The following is a 27,049-nucleotide window of genomic DNA, read 5'->3' as shown; positions in this document are numbered from 1 at the left end:
CAGCAGGATCTTTGGCTGCGTCCCCACAGCCCTGGGGGTCAGGGCTTGGGCTCGGTCCAGCCATCCCGGGCTCTGCACCGTCAGGCAATCAGCACAGCTGGGGGGAGCTCAGGGCTGGGCTAGCAGGGGCTGCAGGTCGGGAGTGAGGGGCACCAGTGGGGCTGTGGGATTGGGGGAGCCCAGGGCTGGGCTAGCAGGGGCTGCGGGTCGGGAGTGAGGGGCACCGGTGGGGCTGTGGGATTGGGGGAGCCCAGGGCTGGGCTAGCAGGGGCTGCGGGTCGGGAGTGAGGGGCACCGGTGGGGCTGTGGGATTGGGGGAGCCCAGGGCTGGGCTAGCAGGGGCTGCAGGTCGGGAGTGAGGGGCACCGGTGAGGCTGTGTTCTGTTTAATGAACTCACCTAGAAGAGGAGGTAACTGGTTAGCAGAGAGATCAGGAAGGCTGCTCCGAATCCACCTGCAACACGAAGAAACCAACCGTGGGAGAGGAAAACGTTACCGCTCTGACCCTCGACAGCCCCCTTCCCTCCCAGAGCTGGGGAGAGAACCCAGGAGTCCGGGCTCCCAGCCCCCCGCTCTAACCCTCTACACTCCCCTCCCATCCTGGAGCCGGGGAGAGAACCCAGGCATCCTGGCTCCCAGCCCCCCGCTCTAACCCTTGACAGCCCCCACCCCTCCCGGAGCTGGGGAGAGAACCCAGGAGTCCGGGCTCCCACCCCCCTCACCCCTGGCTCTGGGCTCCAAGCCGTGTCAGCTGCTGTTTTTACTGCGCCTCCTACCTGAGTTCGCCGGGGGGTGTCTCCAGGCACCGCTGCGGTCAGAGCGCTGCCCGTCACTCTGGTTCCTGACCGGGAGGCTCCCAGGACCGGCTTTAGGTACAAAGCAAATGTGACAGGCTCAATTCTCTGCTCGTTCAGCAGGGGGCGCTCCAGTCCGGGCTGGCCCCGATGCCCCAGGGTGGCACTAGGGGGCGCTGGGCTGCAGGGAGTGGGGGGGGCTCAGCAGGGGGCGCTCCAGTCCGGCCTGGCCCCGATGCCCCAGGGGGTGCTGGGCTGCAGGGGGCAGAAACAACCAGGAACCACGGGGAGGAATTCAAAGATCTAAACCAAGCGAGACTCACCTGTGTAGTGCGTCCTTCTCTCCTTACCCTGGGGACAAGGAGAATATCAGGATAGACGTCCCCTGCTCTAACCACTAGTCCCCACTGCCCTCCCCTCCCAGAGCCGGGGAGAGAACCCACTCCCAGAGCCGGGGAGAGAACCCAGGCGTCCTGGCTCCCAGCCCTCCTCCCCCGCTCTAACCACCAACCCCCACTTCCCTCCCAGAACCAGGGAGAGAACCCAGGCATCCTGGCTCCCAGCACCCCCCCACCCTACCCACTAGCCCCCACTCCCCTCTCAGAGCCAAGGAGAGAACCCAGGAGTCCTGGCTCCCAGCCCCCCCCCCACTAGCCCTCACTCCCCTCCCAGAGCTGGGAGAGAACCCAGGCGTCCTACCTCCCAGCCCGCCCCGCCCGCTCTAACCCACAACTGCTTCCCCCTTGTCTATCTGCCCCCCCATCTCCCCTCACCGTTGCGTCGAACACGAGCAGGGTGAGATTCATGCAGCTGCTTAGGGTGATTCCCCATTCGCCCACGTCCAGCACGGAGGGGTGAGGCCCGCTGGGTGGGTAGGTGGCGATCGCCGTGTTCTGGGGGGGCAGAGAAGGACACAATCAGGGGTCAGGGACCTGCCTCCCCCTACATGTCGTGGCCACCTGCCCCGGGACAACGGGCTCCAATTCATGACCTCTCCCTGGAGCCAACGGGGAATCGCTCTCCTCCGGTTGAGGGGCTCTGACACACAGCTGGGCAGTTCTGGATCCGTCCAGTAGAGGGTGGCAGGGACACACACACACACACACTCTCTCTCTCGTACCCTGTTAGATGCTGCTGCCCCGTGCTCCACCCCAGAGGCAGCTGCATCTCAGTGCCGGGCGAGGGGTTCCCATATAACCCACCCGCCACACCCCAGAGAGGCTGCGTCTCATCAGCTCCATTGAATCATAGATGATCAGGGTTGGAAGGGAGCTCAGGAGGTTCCTAGTCCACCCCCCTGCTCAAAGCAGGACCAATCCCCAGACAGATTTTTGCCCCGGATCCCTAAATGGCCCCTCAAGGGCTGAACTCACAACCCTGGGGGTTAACAGGCCAATGCTCAAACCACGGAGCTCTCCCTCACCCCGTGCATCCATTGCATTTTCTTTTCTCCTTCCCCGGCGTCCGGCGGGAGGTTGATCCGGTGTGAGGGGGCACCGGCCTCGCATGGGTAGCGGAGCGTCTCCTCCTGGACTGTGGCTACTGCAAAGGGGAACAAGCCTGGGGTCACGGGGGGGCCTCAAAAGCGCTGGTGCAGCAGGGAAAGGGTTAAGCAAAGCAGGCCAGGCCCCCCCCACACTCCCCCCCCCGCAGGGAAGAGCAGCCAATGGGTATCTCTCCTGATGACACCCCCCCAGCTCAGCTGGCATCTCATTGGCTGCGTGCACGAAGTGACGGGAGGGGGTAGGAGTGAGTGTGCACCAGGCCCGTGCAAAACCGTGTGCACAAGAGAGAATGTGTGCGAAGGCCGGGGGAGGCTGCGCAGAGTGTCCCTCCCAGGTCTGCCGGTGCCCCTCACTCCTGACCCACAGCCCCCTGATTGCCCAGCCCTGGGCTCCCCCAGTGCCCCTCACTCCCGACCCGGAGCCCCTGCCAGCCCGGCCCTGGGCTCTCATGTGGACGCATGCGGGTGCGGCGCTCTGAGGAGCCCTGGCCCGACATCTGGGTGCCGAGGCCGGGGAAGGGGGGAGAAGCAGCCAGGAGGCCGCAGGGTGGCTGGGGGCAGGGTGGGACTCCGCCAGCCTAAGCCGAGTCCCTCATGTGTGTTTCCGTCGCACAGACACGCCTGGGCCCCAGGGCTCTGCTCCGGGGCTCTGCTCCGAGCTGCACTTTCAAACCGCCCGCAGGATTTGCATGAGGTGATGCAGAATGAATCACTTTCCTCCGCCAGGCCGAGCGCTCGGCCCCCCAGAATGGGGGCAGGGAGGGAGAGCTCCTCGAAACACCCCCCACCCCTGGGGCCAGCCAGTCTCCCCGCACCAGGGCCGAGTGGGAGCCGGCACCCCCTAGAGGAAAGGCCCCGCGCCCCATTCCCTGCCCCCCTGAGCCAGCCAGTCCCTGCCCTGGGGCTGGATGGGAGCTGGCGCCTCCTGGAGGGGACAGGCCCCGGGACCCATTGATTCCCTGCCCCCCTGAGCCAGCCGGTCCCTGCTCTGGGGCCGGCCCTGGGTCCCATTCGCCAAAGGTTCCTTCAGGGCCCAGGGTGGGGGTCGGCGATCGATCCTCCCACGCACTCTGGGTCTGGGGTGGGGGGAGGAGCTGGGGGCAGCGGAGACAGGGCCGCAGGGGGGCAGGTTGCGAGTCCCGCAGCAGGCAGGGTGGAGCTGCGCCCATGGCTGGGGTGGAGCACCGAGCTGCAAGGGGCCGAGGCCGAGTGGTGCTCAGCCGGGTGCCAGCAACAGGCAGGGCCCTGGGACATGTTCGGGCTTGCGCTGATCATGACCCTGACATCCTGCAGGCCCGGCCCCACCCTCCCTGCAACAGAGCTGGGGAGAGAACCCAGGCGTCCTGGCTCCCAGCCCTCCCCTCCCCTCTACCCACTAGACCCCACTCCCCTCCCAGAGCTGGGGTGAGAACCCAGGCGTCCTGGACTGCACCCCACCCCCGATCTAACCACTAGACCCCCCCACCCCGAGCCGGGGATAGAACCCAGGCGTCCTGACTCCCTGGAACTCCACCCAGCACCCTCTTTGAGGCGCCCCACATCCATTGGGGGCTGCACCCCCCCCGCCCCCCTGGCAGGTCCGGCAGGGCTGGTGCTTACCCCCGGTCACGCCTGAGCAACCTAGAGCCACCAGCCACAGCAGCGTCGTGGGCCCCATAGTCCCCTGGCACGACGGGGCCCGGTGGCGGATTTCGGGTGGGGGCTCAGGGGGTTTCCCGCTCCGCTCGCAGGAGCTGGGAATCAATGCGAGGCGCCACCTCTCTCAGCTGGGCACTGACTAAACTCACTTCCCGTCCCGTGATGACTTATGTCAGATACATAGGCTGGAAATTGCATCACTTTCCCCTGGCGGGGCGGGACGGGGGGGGGGGCATCCAGCCCAGCCTAGAGGAGCAGGCGAGGCCGGCTCGGCTCCCGGCACTTACAAAACAAAAATCACAGTCCAGGAAATCCCCCTTTGAGAAAAAGGGAAACTGAGGCACAGGGGAGAGCTATTTATTCACTCCCAGAGTTGGGAATAGAACCCAGGAGTCCTGGCTCCCCTGCTCTAACCAGTAGACCCCACTCCCCTCCCAGATCTGGGGAGAGAACCCAGGAGTCCGGCAGAAGTGCCCCCTTATCCGCCAGTTCTGCTTATTGGTGAGGCTGAGGAGGCGGGAGGCAGAGTCCAGTGAGGGACGCAGGGTCGTTGCCAGCCGGCCGGGCGGTGGGTTTAACGGAGGCTGCTCGGTATCAATGTCCCCTCCTGTCGAGAGACCCCAGGGAGAGCCGCTCCCAGCTGGAGACAGGTACTGGAGCTGGGTGGGCCCGTGGGTCTGACCGGGAGGGCAGGGAGAGGGTGGGATACCAAGCTAGGTGGGGACGGGCCCCACGCATTTCATCTCAGGGGCAGGGAGGGGGCGGGAGACCGGGCCAGAAGGTGCAGGTGAGGAGGGGGCCGGGGGGGTACCAAGTTGGACTGGTCCTAGGTGCTATCTGGAGCAGGGGTGGGGAGTGGGGCAGGGATACCAGGCTGGATGGGCCCATGGATCTGATTTCAGGGGCTGGGCTGGGGTGGGGAGTGGGGCCGGGGTACCGATGTGGATGGGCCCATGGATCAGATCTGGGGGCGGGGTGGGGAGTGGGGCAGGGATACCAGGCTGGATGGGCCCATGGATCTGATCTGGGGGGGCTGGGGCGGAGGTGGGGATAGTAGGCTGGATGGGCCCATGGATCTGATCTGGGGCGGGGTGGGGGTGGGAGTGAGGTGGGGATAGTAGGCTGGATGGGCCCATGGATCTGATCTGGGGCGGGGTGGGGGTGTGGAGTGGGGTGGGGATACCGATGTGGATGGGCCCATGGATCTGATCTGGGGCGGGGTGGGGTGTGGAGTGGGGTGGGGATACCGATGTGGATGGGCCCATGGATCTGATCTGGGGCGGGGTGGGGCAGAGAGTGGGGCGAGGATACCTGGCTGGATGGGCCCATGGATCTGATCTGGGGGGGCTGGGGCGGGGTGGGGAGTGGGGCAGGGATACCGATATGGATGGGCCCGCGGGTCCGATAACCGGCCCCCGTCCCCGCACATGTGTGTGTCCTGCTGCCTCTGTCCCCAGTGACCGGGCAGGAATTTGGGGGGGCTGCAGTTCCCACGCTGGGGCCTCCGTCTGCCCCTCGGGCTGCTGGCCCTGCTCCCCGCCGGGCCGTGGGGGGGTCAGCAGGTGGGGGGTCCTGGGGACGAAGCAGAGACGTCTCCTCAGCAACTGGGGGCTTTAGCCACCTCCCCCATCACCCCATCCCTCCTGGGTCGTGCCTGCCCCCCAACCTGCCTCCCTCGACTCCCCCAGGTCGGCCACCGGACTCCCCCCACATTCCAGCCCCTCCCCTCCGGCTGCGGGTGCAGGGGAGGCCTGGCTCCATGGCCTGGGGGTTCCCCGCAGGACACCTGGGTTCGATCCCCATCTCTCGCTCTCTGGGGCCTGGTGCTGGGGGTCTCTGGAGCCCGCCCAGGTCTGGCTCCTGGCTCCCTCGGGTGGGAGCCACGCGCCGGCCGGGCCTGATCCCCCAAGGGACGGATCCCCAGTGACCCGTCTGGGGGATCAGTGGGGTCGCCCGCCCCCCTGGGGACACAGCAGGGCGGGGAGGGGAGCCCCCCACACGCAAGGTCACCGCGTCTCGAGTCCTCACCTCCTCCAGCTGTAGGCGGCTTCGGCCAGGATGAGCACCAGCACCAGCAGGACCCCGGCGGCCAGGGACAGACGGACGATGGCAAACGGGGGGTAATCCTGCCTCGGGGGGGCCCCTGGAGGGAGGACAGGGGCAGGAGGTGAATGCACCATGCTGGAGGGGCAGTGTCCCCCAACTCCCTATGGGAGAGTTGGGCCAGTCCCACCCCCCCAGTAAAGTTTCCCCCCGCCCCGGCAAATCTATAGAGAGCCAATTTGATCTGCCAGCCAGAGACCCCCGTACCTGGCCGTGTGCTGCCCGGGCGGGTGGGAGCCGGCGCTGCTCCAGGCTGGGTCGGGTCGGTTCGCCCTGCGGGACCAGAACCAGTGTCTGTCGGGGGGGGAGGGTAAGGGGGAGAAACAGCGACTCAGCAACCCCCCCCTCGCCTCATCACTGTCATTCTCAGTGGGGAGAGTCTGAGGAGGGGGGGGATTTTAGTGGCTGAGACGGTGCCGGCTGGGCAGCCCCTGAACCCCGACTGCTTTGTGCATCCCCAGAGCTGGGGCGTCCCCCTGCTCTGCAGCTCTCCCGGGGGCAGGGATCCCCCCACCCTCTGCCCCGAATCTCCAGCAGCTGGGAACCCCCCAGTGAGTCTGCTGGGCCCAGGGATCAGGGCTGAGCCTGGCTCTGAGCGTCCCATCGGTGCAGAGCCCTGGAGGGTCGGGCTGGGTGTGGGGCTGGGAGCCGGGACGCCGAGCCGGGCCCCTCACCTGCTACCACCAGCTGCACGGGGTCGCTGTGGGGGGAGATGACGGGCGGCTCCCTCAGGCTCTCGTAGCTGCAGGTATAGCTGCCCCCGGTCTCCCGCCGGGCGTTGGGGATGCGGAATTCGGCCGTCGAGCCGGCCGGCTCCGTGTGCCTCTGCGCGACCCCAGCCCGGTACAGCTTGAACCGCACGCCCTGCTGCGGCCCGTGGCAGGAGATGGTGACATCCGTCCCCGGCGCGATCTCCCCGCTGGGGCTGAGGGAGATGGAGGGCTTGGGGAAGTGAGCTGGGTTCGGGGAAAGAGAGAGAATCGGCGTCAGACCCTACGTTTCCGGGATCTTGTGGCCTCGTCCCAGCACGTCTGACCCACAGTCATCGGAGCGAAACGTCGGGCGGGCAGCGGTCATCACGTGCAGCCCCCTGCGCTGACTTCGACCCGCCCTGTCAGGCGCCTGTCCAACCTGGCCTTAAAAATCCCCCCCGACGGGGACTCCACCACCTCTCTCGGGAGCCGTTCCAGAGCTGAACTTCCCCCAGAGTTAGAAAGTTTCCCCGAATAGATCTCTAGCCGTAAACAATGATAATTTCTTCTTCCCTGGCCCTTGATGGACAGGGAGAACAATAGATCACCGTCCTCTGCGCCAGATCAGAAGACTTATCAGGTCCCCTCTCCGTCTTCGTCTCCAGACTAAACACGGTTGATTTTTTCAATCTTTCCTCGCAGCTCCTGCTTTCTAACCCACTCGGCTTCGCTCCTCTCCTCTGGACTCGCTCACGAGAGGCTCCAGAACTGGGAGCGCTGCTCCCGCGGAGACCCGATCCGCAACTTAACGACGGACGGGTACATTAACGCGAACGCTGGAATAGTACCTTGAAATGTAACTGAATAATAATAAAATAAATACACATTCAATACGCCCATAGAGTCCGTTCTCCAGTGTCCCCCTTCCCGGCTCTGACGCCACAGAGCCTTGCCTGCGTCCCCGTTCCCTATCCCCGTTCCCCCCCCTTAGCAAACATGATTCCAATTTCCCTTTCCTGTTTGACCCCAGTTCATATCGTGATTTCTCAGCTATACCTTAACCAATCATTTTACTGAAATTTACCTAACATGTAACATGATTGTAACATGATTCTCTAACCCAGTGGTCCCCAACCTTTCCGTCTGGCGGGCGCCGGACGAAGGACCGTGGCGGCGGTGGAGCATCCGCCGAAATGCCGCCGAATTTCTGCGGCATTTCGGCGGCGCCGCCTCTCGACGACGTCACCTGTCGGCGGCAAGCGGCTTCATCGAGAAGCATCGCCGCCGAAATGCCGCGGAAATTCGGCGGCATTTTGGTGGAAGCTCCACCACTGGCCAGGACGTGGGCGCCATGGCGCCCGCAGGCACCGCATTGGGGACCCCTGCTCTAACCAGTTATATCCCACTACCCTCATTAACTTCCACCTGGCAAAATTAATTATACAGAGACAGAAACAATTAGAGAACCAGGCAGATTAATAATAGCAAAGTGGGGGCCATGAAGCTAAAACACAGAAATGAGGGGTTCACAACCACAACCACTGAGAAGTGATTTCTTGCCAGACAGGATTGTGTCAAACTGAGTTTTCTTTAACCGTCTTGGGATCTGTTTCTCTCTCTTGTGGGGATGGGCACCATCAGGACAGGATCGTCTTCCTAACAGGACAACGCCACCTTATTTCAGTGTGGCGGGTTTGGGATGTGAGGATGTGACCGTTCGATTCCCAGCATATGGCCGCCCCTGCTGCTTAGCCAAAGGCTTTGGCCTAAGAACCAGGCCTCAGACTGTCACGTGAGAGAAGGCCCAGACGCAGGCGGACAGCGATTTTGATTCTTTGTTTTATACGCCTGTAACGAGCTAAGTGATAAAAATACACCCAAGTTCTTCAAGTCCAGGCCTTTACGGGCAGGCCTGACTATCTACATCCTAACACCCACGTCCATTCAGTTAAACGTAATTTGGAATAAAATATGGAAAGAAAATAAAATAATAAACAAATGTATATTAGCGCGCGGTATGTTTTACGTTAAAGGTTTCATATGGTTTTGAAATAAAATAGGATTCTCCTAGATTAAAGGCGGTTTAACGACGTTCGGAAATGAGATGAATGGTTTTGAAATACAGTTTCCCCAAGGCTTTGCCAAAACTTTGAAATAGAATAAATAATTCTACTAAATCCTTCCCGTTACAGACAAGTGCACATTTGATTTGAAAATATTATGCCACAAGTGTAATATGGGAATTGGGGTCAAACGGGTTAGAGCAGGACGGGGCTGGGAGCCAGGACTCCTGGGTTCTTTCCCTGGCTCTGGGAGGGGAGTGGGACCTAGTGGTTAGAGTGGGGGGGGGCTGGGAGCCAGGACTCCTGGGTTCTTTCCCTGGCTCTGGGAGGGGAGTGGGGCCTAGTGGTTAGAGCAGGGGGGCTGGGAGCCAGGACTCCCGGGTTCTCTCCCCAGCTCTGGGAGGGGAGTGGGGCCTAGTGGTTAGAGCAGGGGAGGCTGGGCACCAGGGCTCCTGGGTTCTCTCCCCGGCTCTGGGAGAGAAGTGGGGTCTAGTGGTTAGAGTGGAGGGGGAGGGCTGGGAGCCAGGACTCCTGGGTTCTCTCCCCAGCTCTGGGAGGGGAGTGGGGCCTAGTGGTTAGAGCAGGGGGTTGGGAGCCAGGACTCCTGGGTTCTGGTACTAGGCTACGGCAGACACACCCTCACCTTCTACCACCAGCTGCACGGGGTCGCTGTGGGGGGAGCTGACGGGCGGCTCCCTCAGGGTCTCGTAGCTGCAGGTGTAGCTGCCCCCGTCCTCCCGCCGGGCATTGGGGATGAGGAATTCGGCCGTCGAGCCGGCCGGCTCCGTATGCCACCGCACGAGCCCGGCCCGGTACATCTTGAACCGCACGCCCTGCTGCGGCCCGTGGCAGGAGATGGTGACGTCCGTCCCTGGCGCGATCTCCCCGCTGGGGCTGAGGGAGATGGAGGGCTTGGAGAGGGGGGATTCTGCAGAGGGATGGACACAGGCTGTGAGGCACGGCGTCCCCTATGAGGGGGGAGGCCCCGTACCCCGTTCCCCACCCCCTGAGCCAGCCAGGCCCTGCCCTGGGACCGGATGGGAGCCAGTGCCCCCTAGAGGGGACAGGCCCCGGGCCCCATTCCCAGCCCCCTGAGCCAGCCAGTCCCTACCCTGGGACCCACTGTCCCCTATCCTCGAATCTTCCCCTCCATCCTGCTCCCCTGCTGCCCCCTTCTTCTGAGACAGGGGGTCCCACCCCCCATCATATCTCCCAGATCCCACCTTGGACAACGCTGGTTTCTGCAGGCAACTTACGAGCAGCAGCCAATGGGAGGCGGGTCCAGATGACGCCTGCCGTGAGAAGTTGGTGTTCAATGCGGGCGGGGGTGGGGGGAGGAATGTGAGACCACATCCTGCCCACCCCCGTGCTACATCATTGGGGTCAGAGTCATGCGCCAGCCTGTGGGACTCCACATCCGTTGCTGGGCAGAGTTTGCAGCCAGCCTGCATCAGATGTCGGGTGCTACCATGGGTGTTAACCCTGAACCCTAATGATGATGCACCAAATGCTGCCGCTGCTGGCAGCTATTTCCCTGGGGAAATCAAGAGTTTTAACCCTGGCTCCAGCGTGCACCTGCAGCCTGAGGGGGATGCAGAATCTGGAAGTCTGGCCCCGGACGCCGGGGTCCATGCACGAGCCAGGGCCCTCGCTGGGGAATTTGCACCCGACTCGCTGAGGAATCAGGGGTCCGGCTGTTGACTGGGGGTTGCTGTGCCTAGCCCAGAATCCACAGGGCTTTGGGTGTGGGCCGGAGAGGGGACGGGGGTCACCGTGGGAAGAGTTGCCCGACTTGGGGGGAGGCGGCGCTGGGAGGCAGATTCCAACCTGGGGGCACAGAATAGGCTGGAGGGAGTGTGTGTGTGGGGGAAGCGGGGGCGGGGCACTGCTTGTGCAATGGGTAGCCACTGCCAATCGCATGCTGCTGACTTCCCCAAAGCGCTGGGGGAGGGGACGGGCCAGCAGGCCCCCCCATGTCTCTCCTACCCAGGCACCATCCCATGGGAGCAGCTAATACAAGCTGCTTCCAGGAACCTCGATTTTGGGGTCCAGGCCAAACCCAGCCCCACGCACAGTCCCCCCCCCAGCCCAGTCCTGGCCTAACCCGCGTAGGGGGAGCTCCCGGGCGTGAGTTAGGGGAGGGGGGGTTGTGGGGCTAGGCAGAGGGCTGTGTGTGGGAGTGAGGGGGAGATGGTAGGCATGCGGGGAGCTGTGGGGTGGATAAGCAAGGGGCTGTGTGGGGGAGGACAGGGGCTGGTGGTGGGGGCAGGGTGTGTTGTGGGGCCAAGGGGTGTGTTGGGGAGCTGTGGGGAAGGAGAGGGGCTGGTTGTGGGGGGCAGGCTGTGTGTGGGGGGGATGCAGGGGGGACGACTGGGGCTGGTAGTGGGGGCAGAGTGTGGGGGAAGACCGGGGCTGGTTGTGGGGGCAGGGTGTGTGTGGGGGGGCTAAAGGGGGGGAGGATTTGGGCTGGTTGTGGGGGCAGAGTGTGGGGGACGACCGGGGCTGGTTGTGGGGGCAGAGTGTGGGGGGGGGCAGGCCGGGTGTGGGTTAAGGGGCTCTCCCTGGCTCCCCCCTCACAATGGACTCAGGGAGGCTGAGCCAGCCCCGTCCCACCCCCTTGGGGAGGGGAGCAGACCCCCGAGGGGGGCGCAGGGACACACTCACCCAGGGCGAGGAGCAGGGCAGGAGGGGGGCCCATGGCGCTGGGGACCCAGAGGAGGACGTGGCACCTGGGGAGCGATAGACGGTGCGACTGGCTCTGGGGAGGAAGCGCCCGGCTCGGTGTCTCAACAGGAAAATCTTTTCCTGAGGCCTCTCAGCACCCGCAGTCTGGGTTTCGCAACAGCCTGTGGGCGAGGGCCGCATGGCAGGGACTGGCTGGCTCAAGCGGGGGGGGGGGGCGGGAAGGGGGCAGCAGCTCCTATCTGGCCCCAGGGCAGGGACTAGAAGACTCAGGGGGGCTCTTTACGCAGGAGTTAAGGGAAACTGAGGCAACGGGGAAACGGCCGATGTCGGATGGCCCAGGGGCAGGTGGACGTGGGTCAGTTGTGTCTCTCCAGGCCAATCTGTGGGTCCAGAGTCTTCAGGATCTCGGGGTGGGGGGCGGGGGAGCATCTCATGCAGTGGCCACGATGGTGGAGCTGAGGGGACTCCTCCGCACACCACTGAACGGCAACAAAGCCTCATTCAATGGAAAACAGCCCCCCCACCCCGTGCAGGGGGGATTCAGAACTGCCCTGCTGTGTGTCCTAGCCCCCGCACTGCTCCCAGCAAGTGGCGATTCCCATGTCGCCCCAGAGGCAGGGCCTGAGGGTGGGGCCCGGGGCCTTTGCGAGGAAGTCCCAAGGGGGGGATTAGCGGTGGGGCTCTCCCTGTGCCCACACTGTCCAGTCTGGGGTCCCGAGGAGGGGAACATCGCGGTCACAGGGTGATGCCCCCCCCGATCTCTCGCACGGGCCCTGCCCAGGGATCACTTCCCCTCAGCCCCCCCCACCCCCACCCCGGCTCACGGCGATGGAGCCCCCAGCACAGCGGGGAAGGGACGACCCCACGGAGGGGCTGTAAACAGCCGGCGCCAACTGGTCACGGGCACCAGACCCTTCTGCAGCTTCACCCAGAGTCAGGCTGTGAACCCCGGTGACCTGGACAACTGATGCCCCTCCCCAGAGGTGGCTGCAACCCAGCGCCGGGCCAGGGGGCCCTGTATTACCAGCCCCCACGCCCCACCCCATCTGCCCCAGGTGTTACACACACTCCTGGCATTTGTGGTTCTGTTTATTACAAATCTGGAGATTACCAGGATGCACAATAACATAAACAGCCACCTCGGCGCATCCCCTCCCCGTCCCAGTGCAGAGCCCCCCCACCGGCCCCTACATGTGGGTCTGGGCTGGGCAGGGGGACAGCAGCTTGATGGGATGGGGCTGGCATGGGGGGAGGGCAGCGTCCCTCCTAAATCTCCCCTGGAAGCAGAGTTCTCTGGGGCTGGCGCTGCAGGGGGGTGAGTCTGTTGCCAGGGCCGGCTCCAGGCACCAGGCGACCAAGCACGTGCTTGGGGCGGCACCTTGTAAGGGGCGGCCAATCTTGGTTCGGTGGGGCGGCGCTCCGGGGGGGCCTGTTGGTTCGGCGGGGCGGCGCTCCGGGGCGTATTGGTTCGGCGGGCCGGAGCTCCGGGGCCTGTTGGTTTGGTGGAGCAGCGCTCCGGAAGCGTATTGGTTCGGCAGGATGGCGCTCCGGGAGGAGGGGGTTGGTTCGGCGGGGTGGCGCTCCGGGAGGGTGTTGTGGTGGCGCTTTTTTTTTTTTTGCTTGGGGCGGCAAAAAGTTCGAGCCGGCCCTGTCTGTCACTCCCTGGGGGCCGGCGCCCCATGGCTGCGGGGGGCTCTCACTGTGGGGCCCCCCGGCTCACGTTGATCGCAGCATAAACACCAGGCTGGGCGGGCTGGGGGGCTGGGGCCGGGCCCCCCCTCTTGGCCTGCAGTGGCTGGTGGTTCAGCTCGGCGTAGGTGAGTCCATCGGGGTCGGGCTCCTGGGGCTGAGAGGAGAGAGAGTCACTGGGGGGGTGGGGTGTGTGTGGTGGGGGTGTGTGGAGGGTGGGGGTGTGTGGAGGGGGAGGGTGTGTGCACACATACACCAAACACCGCCGCCCGTCCCGCACACAGAGCAGGGCCCATCCCGTCAAGCAGGGGCCAACTGGGAACCACACACACACACACACACACACACACACATGCACACACACACTCCTGCAATCCCAGCTGGCGCTAAGCCCATATCAGCAACCCGACCCCCAAACCACTGAGCATGCCAGGAAAGGCGGGTGTGTGTGTGTGAGGGGGCTGCTGGGGCCCATGTGGGTCAGGGTTGGGGGTCAGGCCCCATGGGGGAACAGGGGACACTTACCAGGGTCTGCGGCTGTTTCCCTTCATCGATGGAGGTGTCTGTGGAACAGAGACACCCGCTGAGCTGCACCCCCGGCCGGCCCAGAGCAGAACCCCACACCCAGCTCCAACCCCCACATCCAGCCATGGGGGTCAGAGCCCAGCACAGCCACCCCTCCCCCACCCCACAGCATGGGCCAGGGTCATTAGCCCCGTGTTACAGAGAGGAAAACTGAGGCCCAGAGATGTCTGGGGGTTAGAGTACGGGACGGGGGCTTGGAGTCAGAATGCCTGGGCTCTCGCCCTGGCTCAGGAGGGGAATGGGGTCTAGTGGTTAGAGCAGGGGGCTGGGAGCCAGGAGTGGGTGGGGACCTAGAGCGGGGAGGGAGGGTGGCCCCAGGGAGCTCCTGGGAGTCCAACACTCTCAGCTGACACGCCCTCTCCTTAGCCCCGCCCAGCAGCAGCTGTAAATCAGGCCCCGCCCCATATGGGTGGAGCCCACAAGCCCCTCCCTTCCCCAGGGGTCCTGCCCCACCCTGGTACCCCCTTGGGTGTGTTACTCACAGGTGGAGTCTTGCTGAGCTGGTGCCTTTAATGCCCCCATAGGGCTGGTGCTAAAAGAGAAAATCCCCTTGTAAATATCATATCCCCCCACCCACGGGGGAGATTCCCCAACACACCCAGAGAGCCCCCCGCATCCTGCCTCACACTGAACCCAGTTCCCTAAGCCACCTGCTCCAACCACCAGACCCCACCCCCACCCCGCTCTAACCACTAGACCCCACTCTGCTCCCAGAGGCAGATATAGAACCCAGGACTTCTGGTCACCCCCCCCCACACACACATCTCCCTGCTCTAACCACTAGACCCCATTTTCCTCCCCCTGAGCTGGGGACAGAACCCAGGATCCCTGTGACCCAGGCAGGTCGACCAGACCGGGGAGGAGCCGGGTTCCTACCTGCTCGGTCTCGGTGCGGCTCCTTTTCCTGCAGAGGGACACAAACCAGAATCCCCCATGAGCCGATCGGGATCCCCCAGTCCCAGTGCCCGGCCACTCACCCCCCACAGGGCAGCAGGGATGGGGGTCTGGGGGTCCCCTCTGCTGCCGGTGCTGAGCCCGGATCCCTGCTGGGGTGGGACAGACCAGCAGGGGGCAACGCAACACCACAGCATGCAGCAGGGTAGGAGGGGCAGATAAACTTCGGGGGCTTTTCCTGTCCCCAATCCTCCCTCATTAATGACTCGTTATAATGAACCTGATCCAGCCCAGTCGGCTCCTCTGTCACCCCAGGTACCAGAGAGGCAGGGTGCCAGCAGCTCATTATACAGGGACCCCTTGCCCGGAACTGAGGTGCGGCTACTTCTGGGGTGGGACGGCTGTGTGTGTAGAGGGATTACACATGCAACAGCGCCCCCTGCTGAGCCCCCCTGCTCCTTGGCTTTACCTGCACAGTCCCCCATCCCAGCCATGACCCCATCCTGCCCTGCTTAGCGGCAAGTTTAACCCTTCCCTCGCTGCGTGGGGCACTTACTGGAGCGGGTTTTTCTGAAGCAGACAAAGGCCACAGGGAGGAGGAGGACGGCGGCTGCTGCGCTCACCCCAGCAATGATGGGCCAAGTCATCAAGTCTATTTTTGCAGGAATAGAACCAGCGTCCATCAGGGCCGGGGGGGCTGAAACAGCGACTCAGCGGTCGTCCCACCCCCACCCCACAACTCAGCATCGAGCATCAGGGTCATTCTGGGTGGGAGGAGGGAGATTTTTGTGTCTGGGACCTGTGCCGGCTGGGTAGACCCTGGGCCCCGACTCCTCTGTGCATCCCCAGAGCCGGGGCAGCCCAGGGAGCATCCCCCGGCAAAAGCCCCCCTGCTCTGCAGCTCCCCCTGGGGCAGGGATCCCCCCTCCCTCAGCCCTGAATCTCCAGTGGCTGCTTCCCGGCCGGATGTCCCCACCTCTGGGCCCAGGGCTCAGGGCAGAGCCTGACTCTGAGTGTCCCATAGAGTCCGAGCCCCCAAGGGTCTAGCTGGATGTGGGGCTGGGGGCGGAGACACCGAACTGGGCCCCTCACTTGCTACCACCAGCTGCACGGGGTCGCTGGGCTGCGAGGAGACGAAGGGCTCTGACCGGGGCCGGTAGCTGCAGCTGTAGCTCCCTCCGTGCTGCCGGCCCACGCTGGGGATGCGGAACTCGGCCCCGGCCCCAGCAGGGTCCATGTATCACTGTGGATTGCACCCCCCCGTGGCCATTTATGGGCCCAGCTGCCCTCAGAGGAAGCCTCCGGCTGCCCCGTTAGCGGCGGGTTCGCGTCTGAGCAGGAGGCTTCGCTCCCCTCCCAAATCTGTCAGCAGGAGGGGGCGGGGGGATCACTGCCCCTGAGAACAGCCTCCGTCCCTCTCCCTGGGCAACCACTGGGGAGAAACTGCCCCATAATCTGTGACTCAATAGATTCCTCCCGGTACCTGGTCCCGTGACGCCCGGATGGGTGGGAGCCGGTGCCTCTCCTGGCTGGGACGGGTTGGTTCCCCCTGCAAAAATAGAACCAGTGTTCATTGGGGTTGGCAAAAGCCCCCCCTGCTCTGCAGCTCCCCCTGGGGCACGGGTCCCCCCTCCATCAGCTCTGAATCTCCAGAGGCTGCTTCCCGGCTGGATGTTCCCACCTCTAGGCCCAGGGCAGAGCCTGGCTCTGAGCATCCCATTGGTGCAGAGCCCTGGAGGGTGTGGCTGGGTGTGGGGCTGGGAGCGAGGACACCGAGCCGGGCCCCTCACCTGCTACCACCAGCTGCACGGGTCGCTGGGCTGCGAGGAGACGAAGGGCTCTGACTGGGGCCGGTAGCTGCAGCTGTAGTTCCCTCCGTGCTGCCGGCCCACGCTGGGGATGCGGAACTCGGCCCCGGCCCCAGCAGGGTCCATGTGTCGCTGCAGGTCGCCCCCCATGGCCATTTATGGTCCCAGCTGCCCCCAGAGGAAGCCTCCAGCTGCCCTGTTAGCGGCGGGTTCGCGTCTGAGCAGGAGGCTTCGCTCCCCTCCCAAATCTGTCAGCAGGAGGGGGCGGGGGGATCACTGCCCCTGAGAACAGCCTCCGTCCCTCCCCCTGGGCAACCACTGGGGAGAAACTGCCCCATAATCTGTGACTCAATAGATTCCTCCCGGTACCTGGTCCCATGACGCCTGGACGGGTGGGAGCCGGGGCCTCTCCAGGCTGGGACGGGTTGGTTTCCCCTGCGGAAATAGAACCAGTGTTCACTGGGGTAGAGGCTGAAACAGCGACTCAGCCATCACCCCACCCCCACCCCTCACGCAGCATCGATCATCAGGGTCATTCTGGCTGGGTGGGGGGAGATTTTTGTAGCTGAGGCCAGTGCCAGCTGGGCAGCCCCTGGGCCCCGATTCCTCTGTGAATCCCCAGAGCAGGGGCAGCCCAGGGAGCATCCCCCGGCAAAAGCCTCCCTGCTCTGCAGCTCCCCCTGGGGCAGGGATCCCCCCTCCTTCAGCCCTGAATCTCCAGTGGCTGCTTCCTGGCTGGATGTCCCCACCTCTGGGCTCAGGACAGAGACTGGCTCTGAGCACCCCATCGGTGCAGAGCCCTGGAGGGTCTGGCTGGGTGTGGGGCTGGGAGCGAGGCTGGGAGCGGGAACACCGAGCTGGGCCCCTCACCTGCTACCACCAGCTGCACGGGGTCACTGGGCAGCGAGGAGACGAAGGGCTCTGACCGGGGCTGGTAGCTGCAGCTGTAGCTCCCTCCGTGCTGCCGGCCCACGCTGGGGATGCGGAACTCGGCCCCGGCCCCAGCAGGGTCCATGTGTCGCTGCGGGTTCCGGTCTCCAGCCTTGTGCAGGAAGAACCTCACGTCCCGGCGCTGCCCCTGACACCGGATGGTGACGTCTGCCCCTGAGGCGGTGACCCCAGTGGGGCTCAGGGAGATGTTGGGTCTGGGTAAGCTGGGATCTGCGCACAGGAGACAGACTGTGAGAGCCAGACCCAGGCACCCACCCAGCCCCAGCCTCGCCAGCCAGACCCATCCACAGGCAGATCCAGGGGCCCCCGGGCAGAGATTCTCTCCCAGATCCCAGAGTTCCCCCCACCCAGAATCCCAGCCCTGCGAGCTGGGCTCCCAGCCCCACAGACACTGAGCCGCAGCTCCCTAGTGCTTGGGATCCTCGTATGCCGTGTGTGGCCCCTGCCTCATTCCCTGTATCTGGCCTGCCCTGGGGGGGCGTGTGGGCAGGGCCAAGCTAGCTGCAGCCGCCTGGGCTGGGCGCTCGAGGACGAGCCACCCAGGGGGCCAGGTGCACCTGCGAGCGGCTAGTCCTGCCCGCCCACGGCTCCATTGCTGATTTCAGCTCCATCAGAGCTAACCCGGGTGCCGCCCGCTGGCCCCCAGCTGCAGGGCAGACACCCGACAATAGCCCACAGCTCTGGGGTGACCCCGGGGTGTCGGCTCCCTGCCCCCGGCCCGGCCACAATCAGGGTCACGCTCGTCTGGGCAGGGAACAGAACTTCCCCTGGGGCCGGGCCCAGGCTGCAGAACGAGCTCCCCCAGCAGCCAAGGGCCCCCCAAACCTCCCCACCTCCGGCTCCAAGGCCAGGCGCCCTCCCCCGGCCCGCCTGCTCCGTTATCGACCCGGGGCAGCGCGGCCATTGACCCCCCAAACCGCCCCAGACCAGCCCCTCCGCGGTGGGCACAGACCTCCCCCGGGGAGAGGACGAGAGAGAACGACCCGCCCGGGACAGACGGGGCCACGGCGCTTAATGCTCGACTGGCAGGCGCCCGACACCGCGGTGACCAGGGCAGCGTCAGACCATGTGCAGGGTAGAAGGCTGCTCCCCCCTGGCTGGGACCCCCCAGTGACTCCGTCCCCCCTCCCCGGCCGGGCGTCCCCTCTGCTGGGCCCAGGGCTCAGGGCAGAGCCTGGCTCTGAGTGGCCCATCGGTGCAAGCCCCCGGGGATCTAGCTGGGTGTGGGGCTGGGAGCCGAGGCACCGGGCTGGGCCCCTCACCTGCTACAATGATCTGCACAGGGTCGCTGGGCTCTGAGTAGGCAGGTGGGTTTGTTCTGTGGCTATAACGACAGGTGTAGCTGCCCCCATGGTCCCGTCTGGCGCTGGTGATGGGAAATTTAGCCTCAGAGCCGGCAGGGTCTCTGTAAGTCAGATAGTTCCCAGCTCCAGCCTTGTAGAGGAGGATCCTCATGTTCTCGAGGTGAAGCCAACACCGGATGGTGACGTTTCCCCCCAAGGGGATCACCCCACCAGGGCTGACGGAGATGGAGGGTTTGGGGTAGGACCCCTCTGGAGTCACAAACAAACAGGCAGTAAGTGGGTGTCACGGCGTCCCCGGGCGATGCTCTGGAACTGCTCCCCACAAAGCCAGTCAGGACTTTGGGGACCCTCCTCTCTCTGGAGCAGACTAACTTTAGGGCAGGAAGCTCACACGTAGCATTCAGCATGTGCCCCTCCATGCGCTTCCCACAGCGAGTCCACCCCGCACAGGGTCCTGGTGAAGCCGGAGGGTCCTGCACCCCCACCTTGCAGTCAGACATGACTCTCAGCCAGCCAGTAACACAGAGGTTTATTTAGATGACAGGAACACAGTCCACAACAGGTCTTGCCGGTACAGACAACAAGACCCCCCCTTAGTTAGGTCTATCTGGGGGCCCCAGAGAGGCCACCACCCCACTGGGAGGCCCGAGCCTCCTCGGGGCTCCCCTCCATCTTCCAGCCCACTTCCAAACTTCTCCAACCTCCTCCAGCCCCAACTCTCTCCGCTCTCTTTCCGGGGCCAGGAGGTCACCTGATCTCTTTGTTCTCCAACACCTTTAGCATCCCTTTGCAGGGGGGAAGGGCCTGGCCATTAGTTGCTAGGTGACAGAGGGTCGGCCAGGAACTGAGCCGCCACCCCCCCACCCCCCAGTATTCAGAGGGAACATTAAAATCAGTCCCAGTTCGTCAAATGGGGGTGACACAAACCTTGTCCGTCTGATTCAATCCTCTGCCCATCTGTCGCTCCAGCGTTTCACCCCCTGCCCATCCCTGGGGTGCAGCCCGGCCCCGCGGCTCACAGCCGGGGAGAGACACAGGAGGCAGAAAGGAGATTTCCAGTCTCTGATTCCCTCAGTTCTCCAGGGTGAATTCAGCCCTGCCCCCGCTGCAGTCAGGGGTGACTCCGGATTGACCCCAGTGGGGGCTGAGCTCAGAATCACCCTCCTTCTGTGTTTCTAACATTGCAGCCGAGCTGCAGCTCTGCTGGAGTTGGGCTGAACATGGATTATTCTTTAAAATATTCTAAAAACCACATTTACTCCTATTGTCTGGCAATGTGCTGTATGCACAGGAGTGTGGGGCAGTGGGTGGGAGGGAGGAGATCATGGGACAAATCTGAGTCCTTTGAGCAAAGGCTCCGAAAAACACATTTGCAAAATCCCCCGGTTGTTCTAACATTTTCCTGCCCACCCCTGGGGCTCAGACTCCGGCTCTGCTCCGCCCCAAACCGCTCTCAGCCGCTGGGGATTTAGCTCCGCTCTGCACGGTGCCGGGGGCCCCTTTGGGGACGGGATATTCCCAAAGCTGTTCAGGGGACGTTCCGTACGCCGGGCCGGGCTGAGCCTGACCCACGAGCAAAGCAGTGACACGCGTGTGCAGCAAGCCGAGGGTGAGACACAATGGGGCCTTGCTCCAGTCCCGCTGCGTGTCCACGTCTTACAGCCCTGCTCTGCCTGACCCGTTCCCCGGGCTCCTGCCAGCTCCCCGGGCACAGTGCGGGGGCGCTGCGGGGGGGCTGGTGCCTTCACTCTGTATTTCCTGCTTTGAGTGCAGGTGAATTCACCCTGTGTGGTGCCCATCCCTGTAATGAGTGGGGCGAGGTCTCAGTCCCCTCCTCCGTGTGTGTAAGGGAGCAGCGGTCTGAGAGGATCAGAACTTTGTGGGATCTGCACCCCTCACCCCCCACTACATCCCTCGTCCTTAATGTGGAAATTCCTCCAGCTGCCCCATTCCCCACAGATACTCACCTCCTGACGCCCCGCTCCATCCGGCCAGCCAGCAGCCTGGAAAGGAGATGGGTCATTAGGGACCAGATCCCAGAGCAACTGGATCCTACGCCCTGGGCTCAGATCCCCACCCCCTATGTACACACGCCCTGGCTGTCTCTGATACTCACCGAGGAGGAGGATGGTGAGAGCAGACGCCATGACAGGGCAGTGGGGGGACCCTCAGCGCTGCCACCAACACCCCAGTGCTGAGCTCCACCGAGCCTGAGGCCCAAGTGCGAGCGGAATGAGGAACTGCGCCGGGGGCTGCAGCCCCAGGAAGCCCGTGATGCGCTCGGCCCCTTTCTTCCCACCAGATGGTTTCTCTGCAATCTCCAGCCCAAATCTACCACAGTCAGATCAAAGCCAGATCCCTGCAGCACCCAGCAAACCACATCCCCTCCTGCAGCTGCCCAGCCCCCACCCACCATCACCTCCCAGCCCCACATGGGAGCTGCCCAGTCCAGAGACCAGCTGGGAAAGGGGGAATCTCAGGAGGCATCAGGAGGTGTCCAGGCTGCCCTGACTTTTTCCAACAGGCCTGTCTTGCCTCCCTGGAGCAGCAGGAGGGCTCTCCCCCACCACCCCCCCCCACAGTGCCCCCCATGGAGTGACCCTCTCCCATGGAGCAGGGCAGAGATTCCTTCCTGACCCGGCTGGGCCCAGCACCTGCCCTGGAGCATGAGGGTGGAGAGGCCTGGTCAACCCCCTTCTCAGGCAGTGTCGCTGCAGATGCTGTTCTTAGCCGAGTGGCATGAGACAGAGATGGGACAGAGGGGCGGGGAACCAGTGGGTGGCTTCTGGCCCCTGTGAGGTGGGGAGGGCGGAAGGGAGGGAAACATTTAGATCCTAAGTTGCTAAAGCAGCAGCTGAAAAATCCGGAAAAAGGGGAAGTGTGTCCCAGAGCCAGTGCTTGCTTTCTGTTTCTGTTACTGCCAGTGAAACTCTGTGTGAACCTGATTTCCCGGCAGCGACCCTGTAATATATCCTGGTTCTGGGAGGGGAGTGGTGTGTAGTGGTTGGAGCAGGAGGGCCCACTGTCTCCACAAGTGATCCTATCTCCCCTGGATGCGACACACACAGCCAGCATAGGGACAGGGGGGCTGGGGGCTGCCCAGGGGGCGCTGGTTTGTGGTTCTGTGTTTATTACAAATCTCAAGATTAACAGGAGGCAAAATCACATACAAGCTGCCTCAGTGTGGCCCCCTCCGGTGAGGAAGTGGGTCTGTTCTTAATGTTTCCTCTGAACACTGTGTGGGTGCCTCAGTTTCCCCTCTGCATTTCTTAAGTCTCTAGGTGGTGGGATAAGGGGTGTAATTGTTGCAGAGCGAAGGGCCAGTGTACACAAATGGCCGACACTCTGTCTCCTGGCAACTAATGGCCGGGGCCCTTCCCTCCTGCAAGGTGATAGCTAAAGGTGTTGGAGAACAAAGGAATCAGGTGACCTCCTGGCCTGGGAAAGGGACAAATACCAAAGGAGGAGGGGCTGGAGGGTCAGTCGGTTTGGGGCTGGCTGGGGACGAGGAGTGAGTGCAGACGTAGGGGTCTGGCCCACTGCCCCCCAAAATGGACCCGGCTGAGGGGTCCTGTTCGCTGTACCTACAAGCTCTGTTTTAGACCCTGTTCCTGTCATCGAATAAACCTCTGTGTTACTGGCTGGCTGAGAGTCACGTCTGACTGCGAAGTGGGGGTGCAGGACCCTGTGGCTTCCCCAGGACCCCGCCGGGGTGGACTCGCTGTGGGAAGTGCACGGAGGGGCAGAGGATGCTGAATGCTCCAAGGAGAGACCCAGGAAGGTGAAGCCATGTGAGCTTCTTGCCCTGAAGACAGTCTGCTGAGGAGACTTCACCAGAGTCCTGACTGGCTTCGTAGGGAGCAGGTCCAGAGCATCGCCCGGGGACTCTGTGACATCTCCCCCTCCTGGTGCTGAGTCCCCCACAGCCCCCCAAATGTTGGTTTCATAGACTCATAGACTTTAAGGTCAGAACAGACCATTATGATCATCTAGTCTGACCTCCTGCACAACGCAGGCCACAGAATCTCACCCACCCACTCCTGTAACAAACCCCTCACCTATGTCTGAGTTATTGAAGTCCTCAAATGGTGGTTTGAAGACCTCAAGCTGCAGAGAATCCTCCAGCAAGTGCCCCCTGCCCCACACTGCAGAGGAAGGCGAAAAACCTCCACAGCCTCTGCCAATCTGCCCTGGAGGAAAATTCCTTCCCGACTCCAAATATGGAGATCAGCTAAACCCTGAGCATGTGGGCAAGACTCACCAGCCAGCACCCAGCAAAGAATTCTCTGTAGTAACTCAGATCCCACCCGATCTAACATCCCATCACAGACCACTGGGCATACTTACCTGCTGATAATCAAAGATCAATTGCCAAATTAATTGCCAAGATTAGTGTATCCCATCATACCATCCCCTCCATAAATTTATCAAGCTCAGTCTTGAAGCCAGATATGTCTTTTGCCCCCACTGCTCCCCTTGGGAGGCTGTTCCAGAACTTCACTCCTCTGATGGTTAGAAACCTTCATCTAATTAAAAGTCTAAACTTCCTAGTGTCCAGTTTATACCCATTTGTTCTTGTACCACATTGGTACTGAGCTTAAATAATTCCTCTGCGGGGGGAAGGGGGACAGCAGCTCGATGGGATGGGGCTGCAGCAGGGGGAGGGCAGCCTGGGGCATCCCCCCTAAATCTTGCCTAGAAGCAGAGTTCTCTGAGGCTGTCACTGCAGGGGGGGTGAGTCTGTCGCCCCCGGGGGGCCGGTGCCCCATGGCTGTGGGGGGCTCTCACTGCGGGGCCCCCTGGCTCATGTTGATCGCAGTGTACATGCTGGGCTGGGTGGGCTTGGGGGCAGGGGCCAGGCCCCCCGCTTGGCCTGCAGTGCCCGGCCGTCCAGCTCGGTGTAGGTGAGTCCGTCGGTGCCAGGCTCCTGGGGGTGGGAGGGCAGAGAGTCACTGGTGTGTGTGTGAATCCACCAACACCCCAAACACCCCTCCGCAATCATAGAAGATGAGGGTTGGAAGGGACCTCAGGATATTCTAGTCCAATCACCTAGTGGTTAGAGCAGGGGGCTGGGACCCAGGAGTGGATGGGGATTCCCAGCAGGTCACTGGCTGGGAAGGTCTGATGGAGAAGTGAAGGGGAGACACACAAAACCCCAGGCCTGAGGTGGGAGAATGGGGGGCCCACAGAGGATGTCCCTGAACTAGAGGGGGAGGGGAGGGTGTCCCCCAGGGAGTTGGTGGGGAGGGAAACAGGGAGCTCTGCTGACACCGGCTACCTCTGGGGCCCTCTCCTTAGTCCCGCCCAGCAGCAGCTGTAAATCAGGCCCTGCCCCATGTGAGTGGAGCCCTCACAGCCCGGTACTGAGATGCGGCCACCTCTGGGGCAGGACAGCTGTGTGTGTATTCTGTGGGGAGGGTGCCAGAGGGGCTCCAGGGTATCAAGTGGGGGAAGAGCAAGCGAGATTTGGGGGATTTTTTGTGCCAAGGGGCCCTGGGCTGCAGGGTGGGGGATCCAGCCTGGCCGTCATTTCCAGCCCCTCCCCAACGATGCCGAGGCACCAGCCAGGCCTGGCCACACCGCCTCAGACCAATGGGCCCATCTAGCCCGGTATCCCGCCTCCCATGCTGGCTGCTCCTGGCTGCTTTGCGGGGAGCTCCAGGGCACTGCCGTGGCCACGGATAGGCCCAGCTGCCCCGAAAGGAAGCCTCCCACTGCCCCGTTCAAGGTGGGTTTGTGTCTGAAGCAGGAGGCTTCACTCCCCTCCCTGATCCGTCGGTGGGGGAGAGTCCCTGCATTGATCCTCAGGGTCATTTCTGTGGCTGGGGATGGTGCCAACTTGCCAGCTCCTGGGCCCCGACTCCTCTGTGCGTCCCCCGAGTGCGGGCAGCCTGGGGGATCATCCCCCTGGGAAAGACCCCCTGTTCTGCAGCTCCCCCGGGGCAGGGATCCCCCTCCCTCTGCTCTGAATCTCCAGCGGCTGCTGCTGCCCCCAGGCTGGGGAACACACCAACACCCCCAGTGACTCCGTCCCTGCTCCCCGGCCGGGCGTCCCTGTGACAGAGGGGGAATTTTCTGTAAAAACGAGGAGTCCGGTGGCACCTTAAAGACTAACAGATTTATTTGGGCATAAGCTTTCCTGGATCAAAACCTCACTTCTTCAGATGCATGGAGTGAAAGTTACAGCTACAGGCATAAATACGAAAAGCAGGGAGTTACCTGACAAGTGCAGAACCAAGCTGGTGCAGTTGCTGCAGGTTGCTGGGAGTGGCTGGCTCATTACAAAAGCAATTTTCCCTCTCTTGGTATTGACACCCCCTCACCAGTTACTGGGGGTGGACCACATCCACCCTGGCTGAATTGACCTTATCAGCAGTGGTTCTCCACTTGTGAGGTAACTCCCATCTCTTCATGTGGCACTGTCAGTATATTTATGCCGGCATTGGTAATTTTCACTCCGTGCATCTGAAGAAGCAGGTTTTTTACCCACAAAAGCTTATGCCCAAATAAATTGGTTAGTCTTTAAGGTGCCACCGGACTCTGCGTTGTTTTTGTGGATACAGACTAACGTGGCTGCCATTGGAATCTTCTGTAAATGGTTTGTACAAATTCCATGTTTGCCTCAGTTTCTCCTCTGTGTTGCATGGTTATCTGGGTCACGAACAAAGGCTGTTTGCTCCCAGCCAGGCCACGGCAAATGTCTGAACGGTGTCCCGGCTTCGGGGGCCCCAGGGCAAAGCCCATCTCCGGGACGTTTGCTACCTGCCGCCAACTAAGGACCGTGGATGGCCCAGCCCCTGCAGGAAGCCAGCCGGGCGTGACCGGCCAGGCGGCCCAGGGCTGAGGAGGGGCGGGAGGTCGGGGGCTCACCCGGGAACCTGAGCAAAGAGGGAGCCGAGGCTCAGAGCAGGGGCCCGGGGGGCACCGCTTGGCAGGGGCTCTGGGGAGCCAGGCTGGACCCAGGTGTGACGTTTTTCTCTCCGGGCAAATCCAGGGCTTCCGGTGCTGGGTGCAGTGGCCTCCTAGCCCCTCCTGTGAGCCGCGCAGCGGGGTGCCCTGCAGAGGCTGGCGGAGGGGTGTGTTGCTCCCCAAGATTGTACCAGGCTCCCGCAGGATCTGCCTCAGCAGCACTCGCCGAACAGCGCTCGTGATGGGAAGCCGGGGGGCTGCCGGCCCAGGGGCCCAGGCTCAGGGGGTAGGGGAGCCATGGGGCTTGCCCTGAAGGAAGAATGAGACCCCCAGGGGGTCTGTCACATTGACAAAGGCTCCCCGAGGCTGCTTCAAAGCTGGGACCATAGTCCCAATCCAGTGGGTCTGTAACAGTCCCCTTTGCTGGGCCCAGGGCAGAGCCTGGCTCTGAGTGTCCCACTGGCGTGGAGCCACCCTGTGGGGCTGGCTGGGTGTGGGGCTGGGAGCGGAGATGCCAAGCTGGGCCCCTCACCTGCTACCACCAGCTGCACGGGGTCGCTGGGCTCTGACCAAGTGTTCGGATCCAAGTCAGGGGGACAATAGCAGGTGTAGCTGCCTCCGTCTGCGTTCCCAGCCCCGGCGTTGTACAGAACAAACTCCAGACCCCGGCGCTGGCCCCAACACCGGACGGTCACGGCTCCCCCAAGGGACCCAGGGAGCTGGAGGGTTTGGGGGAGCTGAGCGCTGCAGAGGGAAGGAGACAGGACATGAGACAGACCCCGGCACAGCCACTACGCCTCGTCCCCAGCGTGGAGTGTCAGCGACGGGGCAGAGACAGGGGCAGGGTCTCCCCTGAGATCCAGGGCACCAAGGGAACCACCTGAGATCTCCTCCCTCCTCAGCTCACCTCCAGGGCGCTGAGATCTCCTCCACACCCAACCTTCACTGGCTGGACGTCCCATCTGCTGGGTGCCAGGGCTCACGGAGACCCCCTGGGGCCTGGCTGGGAGCTGAGATGCCGGGCTGGGCCACTCACCTGCTACAATGATCTGCACAGGGTCGCTGGGCTCCGAGTAGGCAGCTCGTACTGATCTGTCACTATAACGACAGGTGTAGTTTCCACTCTGTTCCCGTCTGGCGCTGGTGTTGGGCAATTCAGCCTCAGAGCCGGCAGGGTCCATGTAAGGGCTCGCAGCTGTGGAGGGTTTTGGGTTAAACCCGCCTTCGGAGAGCGCAGTAGGGAAAGCGCTGCCGTCTGTCCACACTGACAGCTGCAAGGGCACTGGCGCGGCCACACTGGCGGCACTTGCAGCGGTGTTGGGAGCGGTGCATTATGGGCAGCTATCCCAGCGTTCAAGTGGCTGCAACGTGCTTTTCAAATGAGGGGGGTGGGGTGGAGCGTGTTGTTTGTGTGGAGGAGGGGAGGAGAG

General features: G+C 63.1%; 2 protein-coding genes across 3 annotated transcripts in view; both read right to left on the bottom strand.

Annotated features, from left to right (window-relative positions):
- Positions 1 to 431: 431 nt before the first annotated feature.
- LOC120388306 (immunoglobulin superfamily member 1-like) lies at positions 432 to 11,538 on the bottom strand. Of its 2 annotated transcripts, XM_039510078.1 has the most exons (11): positions 11,459 to 11,538; positions 10,051 to 10,086; positions 9,438 to 9,722; positions 6,714 to 6,995; positions 6,247 to 6,333; positions 5,965 to 6,079; positions 2,218 to 2,336; positions 1,568 to 1,687; positions 1,118 to 1,145; positions 777 to 866; positions 432 to 454 (listed from the first exon to the last, which is right to left on the bottom strand). In XM_039510078.1, exons 1-9 carry the CDS (start codon positions 11,490 to 11,492, stop codon positions 1,141 to 1,143), a joined length of 1,083 nt encoding a protein of 360 aa, XP_039366012.1. In that variant the 5' UTR covers positions 11,493 to 11,538; the 3' UTR covers positions 432 to 454; positions 777 to 866; positions 1,118 to 1,140. The 2 variants fall into 2 exon arrangements, with proteins under 2 accessions (XP_039366012.1, XP_039366013.1); XM_039510079.1 differs by lacking the exon at positions 6,247 to 6,333.
- A 1,578-nt stretch (positions 11,539 to 13,116) lies between these two features.
- LOC120388319 (immunoglobulin superfamily member 1-like) overlaps positions 13,117 to 27,049 on the bottom strand; it is a 38,863-nt gene continuing 24,930 nt past the window's right edge. The window contains exons 5-10 of the mRNA XM_039510094.1: positions 16,825 to 16,890; positions 16,131 to 16,196; positions 14,630 to 14,657; positions 14,236 to 14,285; positions 13,694 to 13,731; positions 13,117 to 13,325 (exon numbers count right to left, since the gene is read on the bottom strand). Of these exons, the coding sequence (XP_039366028.1) occupies positions 13,176 to 13,325; positions 13,694 to 13,731; positions 14,236 to 14,285; positions 14,630 to 14,657; positions 16,131 to 16,196; positions 16,825 to 16,890 (398 nt within the window). The 3' untranslated portion in view covers positions 13,117 to 13,175. The remainder of the gene's footprint in view (positions 13,326 to 13,693; positions 13,732 to 14,235; positions 14,286 to 14,629; positions 14,658 to 16,130; positions 16,197 to 16,824; positions 16,891 to 27,049) is intronic.

The sequence above is a fragment of the Mauremys reevesii genome, linkage group 22 (genome assembly GCF_016161935.1).
Source record: "Mauremys reevesii isolate NIE-2019 linkage group 22, ASM1616193v1, whole genome shotgun sequence".
Classification (NCBI taxonomy): Eukaryota; Metazoa; Chordata; order Testudines; family Geoemydidae; genus Mauremys; species Mauremys reevesii.
The sequence above is the reverse complement of the archived record's forward strand: the minus strand, read 5'-3'. Positions and strand labels throughout refer to the sequence as shown.

What these genes read in the sequence shown, in the direction of transcription:
- LOC120388306 (XM_039510078.1), bottom strand. Translation starts at nt 11,492, where the DNA reads ATGGGCCCCCCTCCTGCCCTGCTCCTCGCCCTGG. An exon ending in TGCCCTGCTCCTCGCCCTGG is followed by an intron (nt 10,087 to 11,458) that starts GTGAGTGTGTCC and finishes TTCTCACGGCAG; the next exon opens with GCGTCATCTGGACCCGCCTC. An exon ending in AAATGCAATGGATGCACGGG is followed by an intron (nt 1,688 to 2,217) that starts GTGAGGGAGAGC and finishes CTGCCCCCCCAG; the next exon opens with AACACGGCGATCGCCACCTA.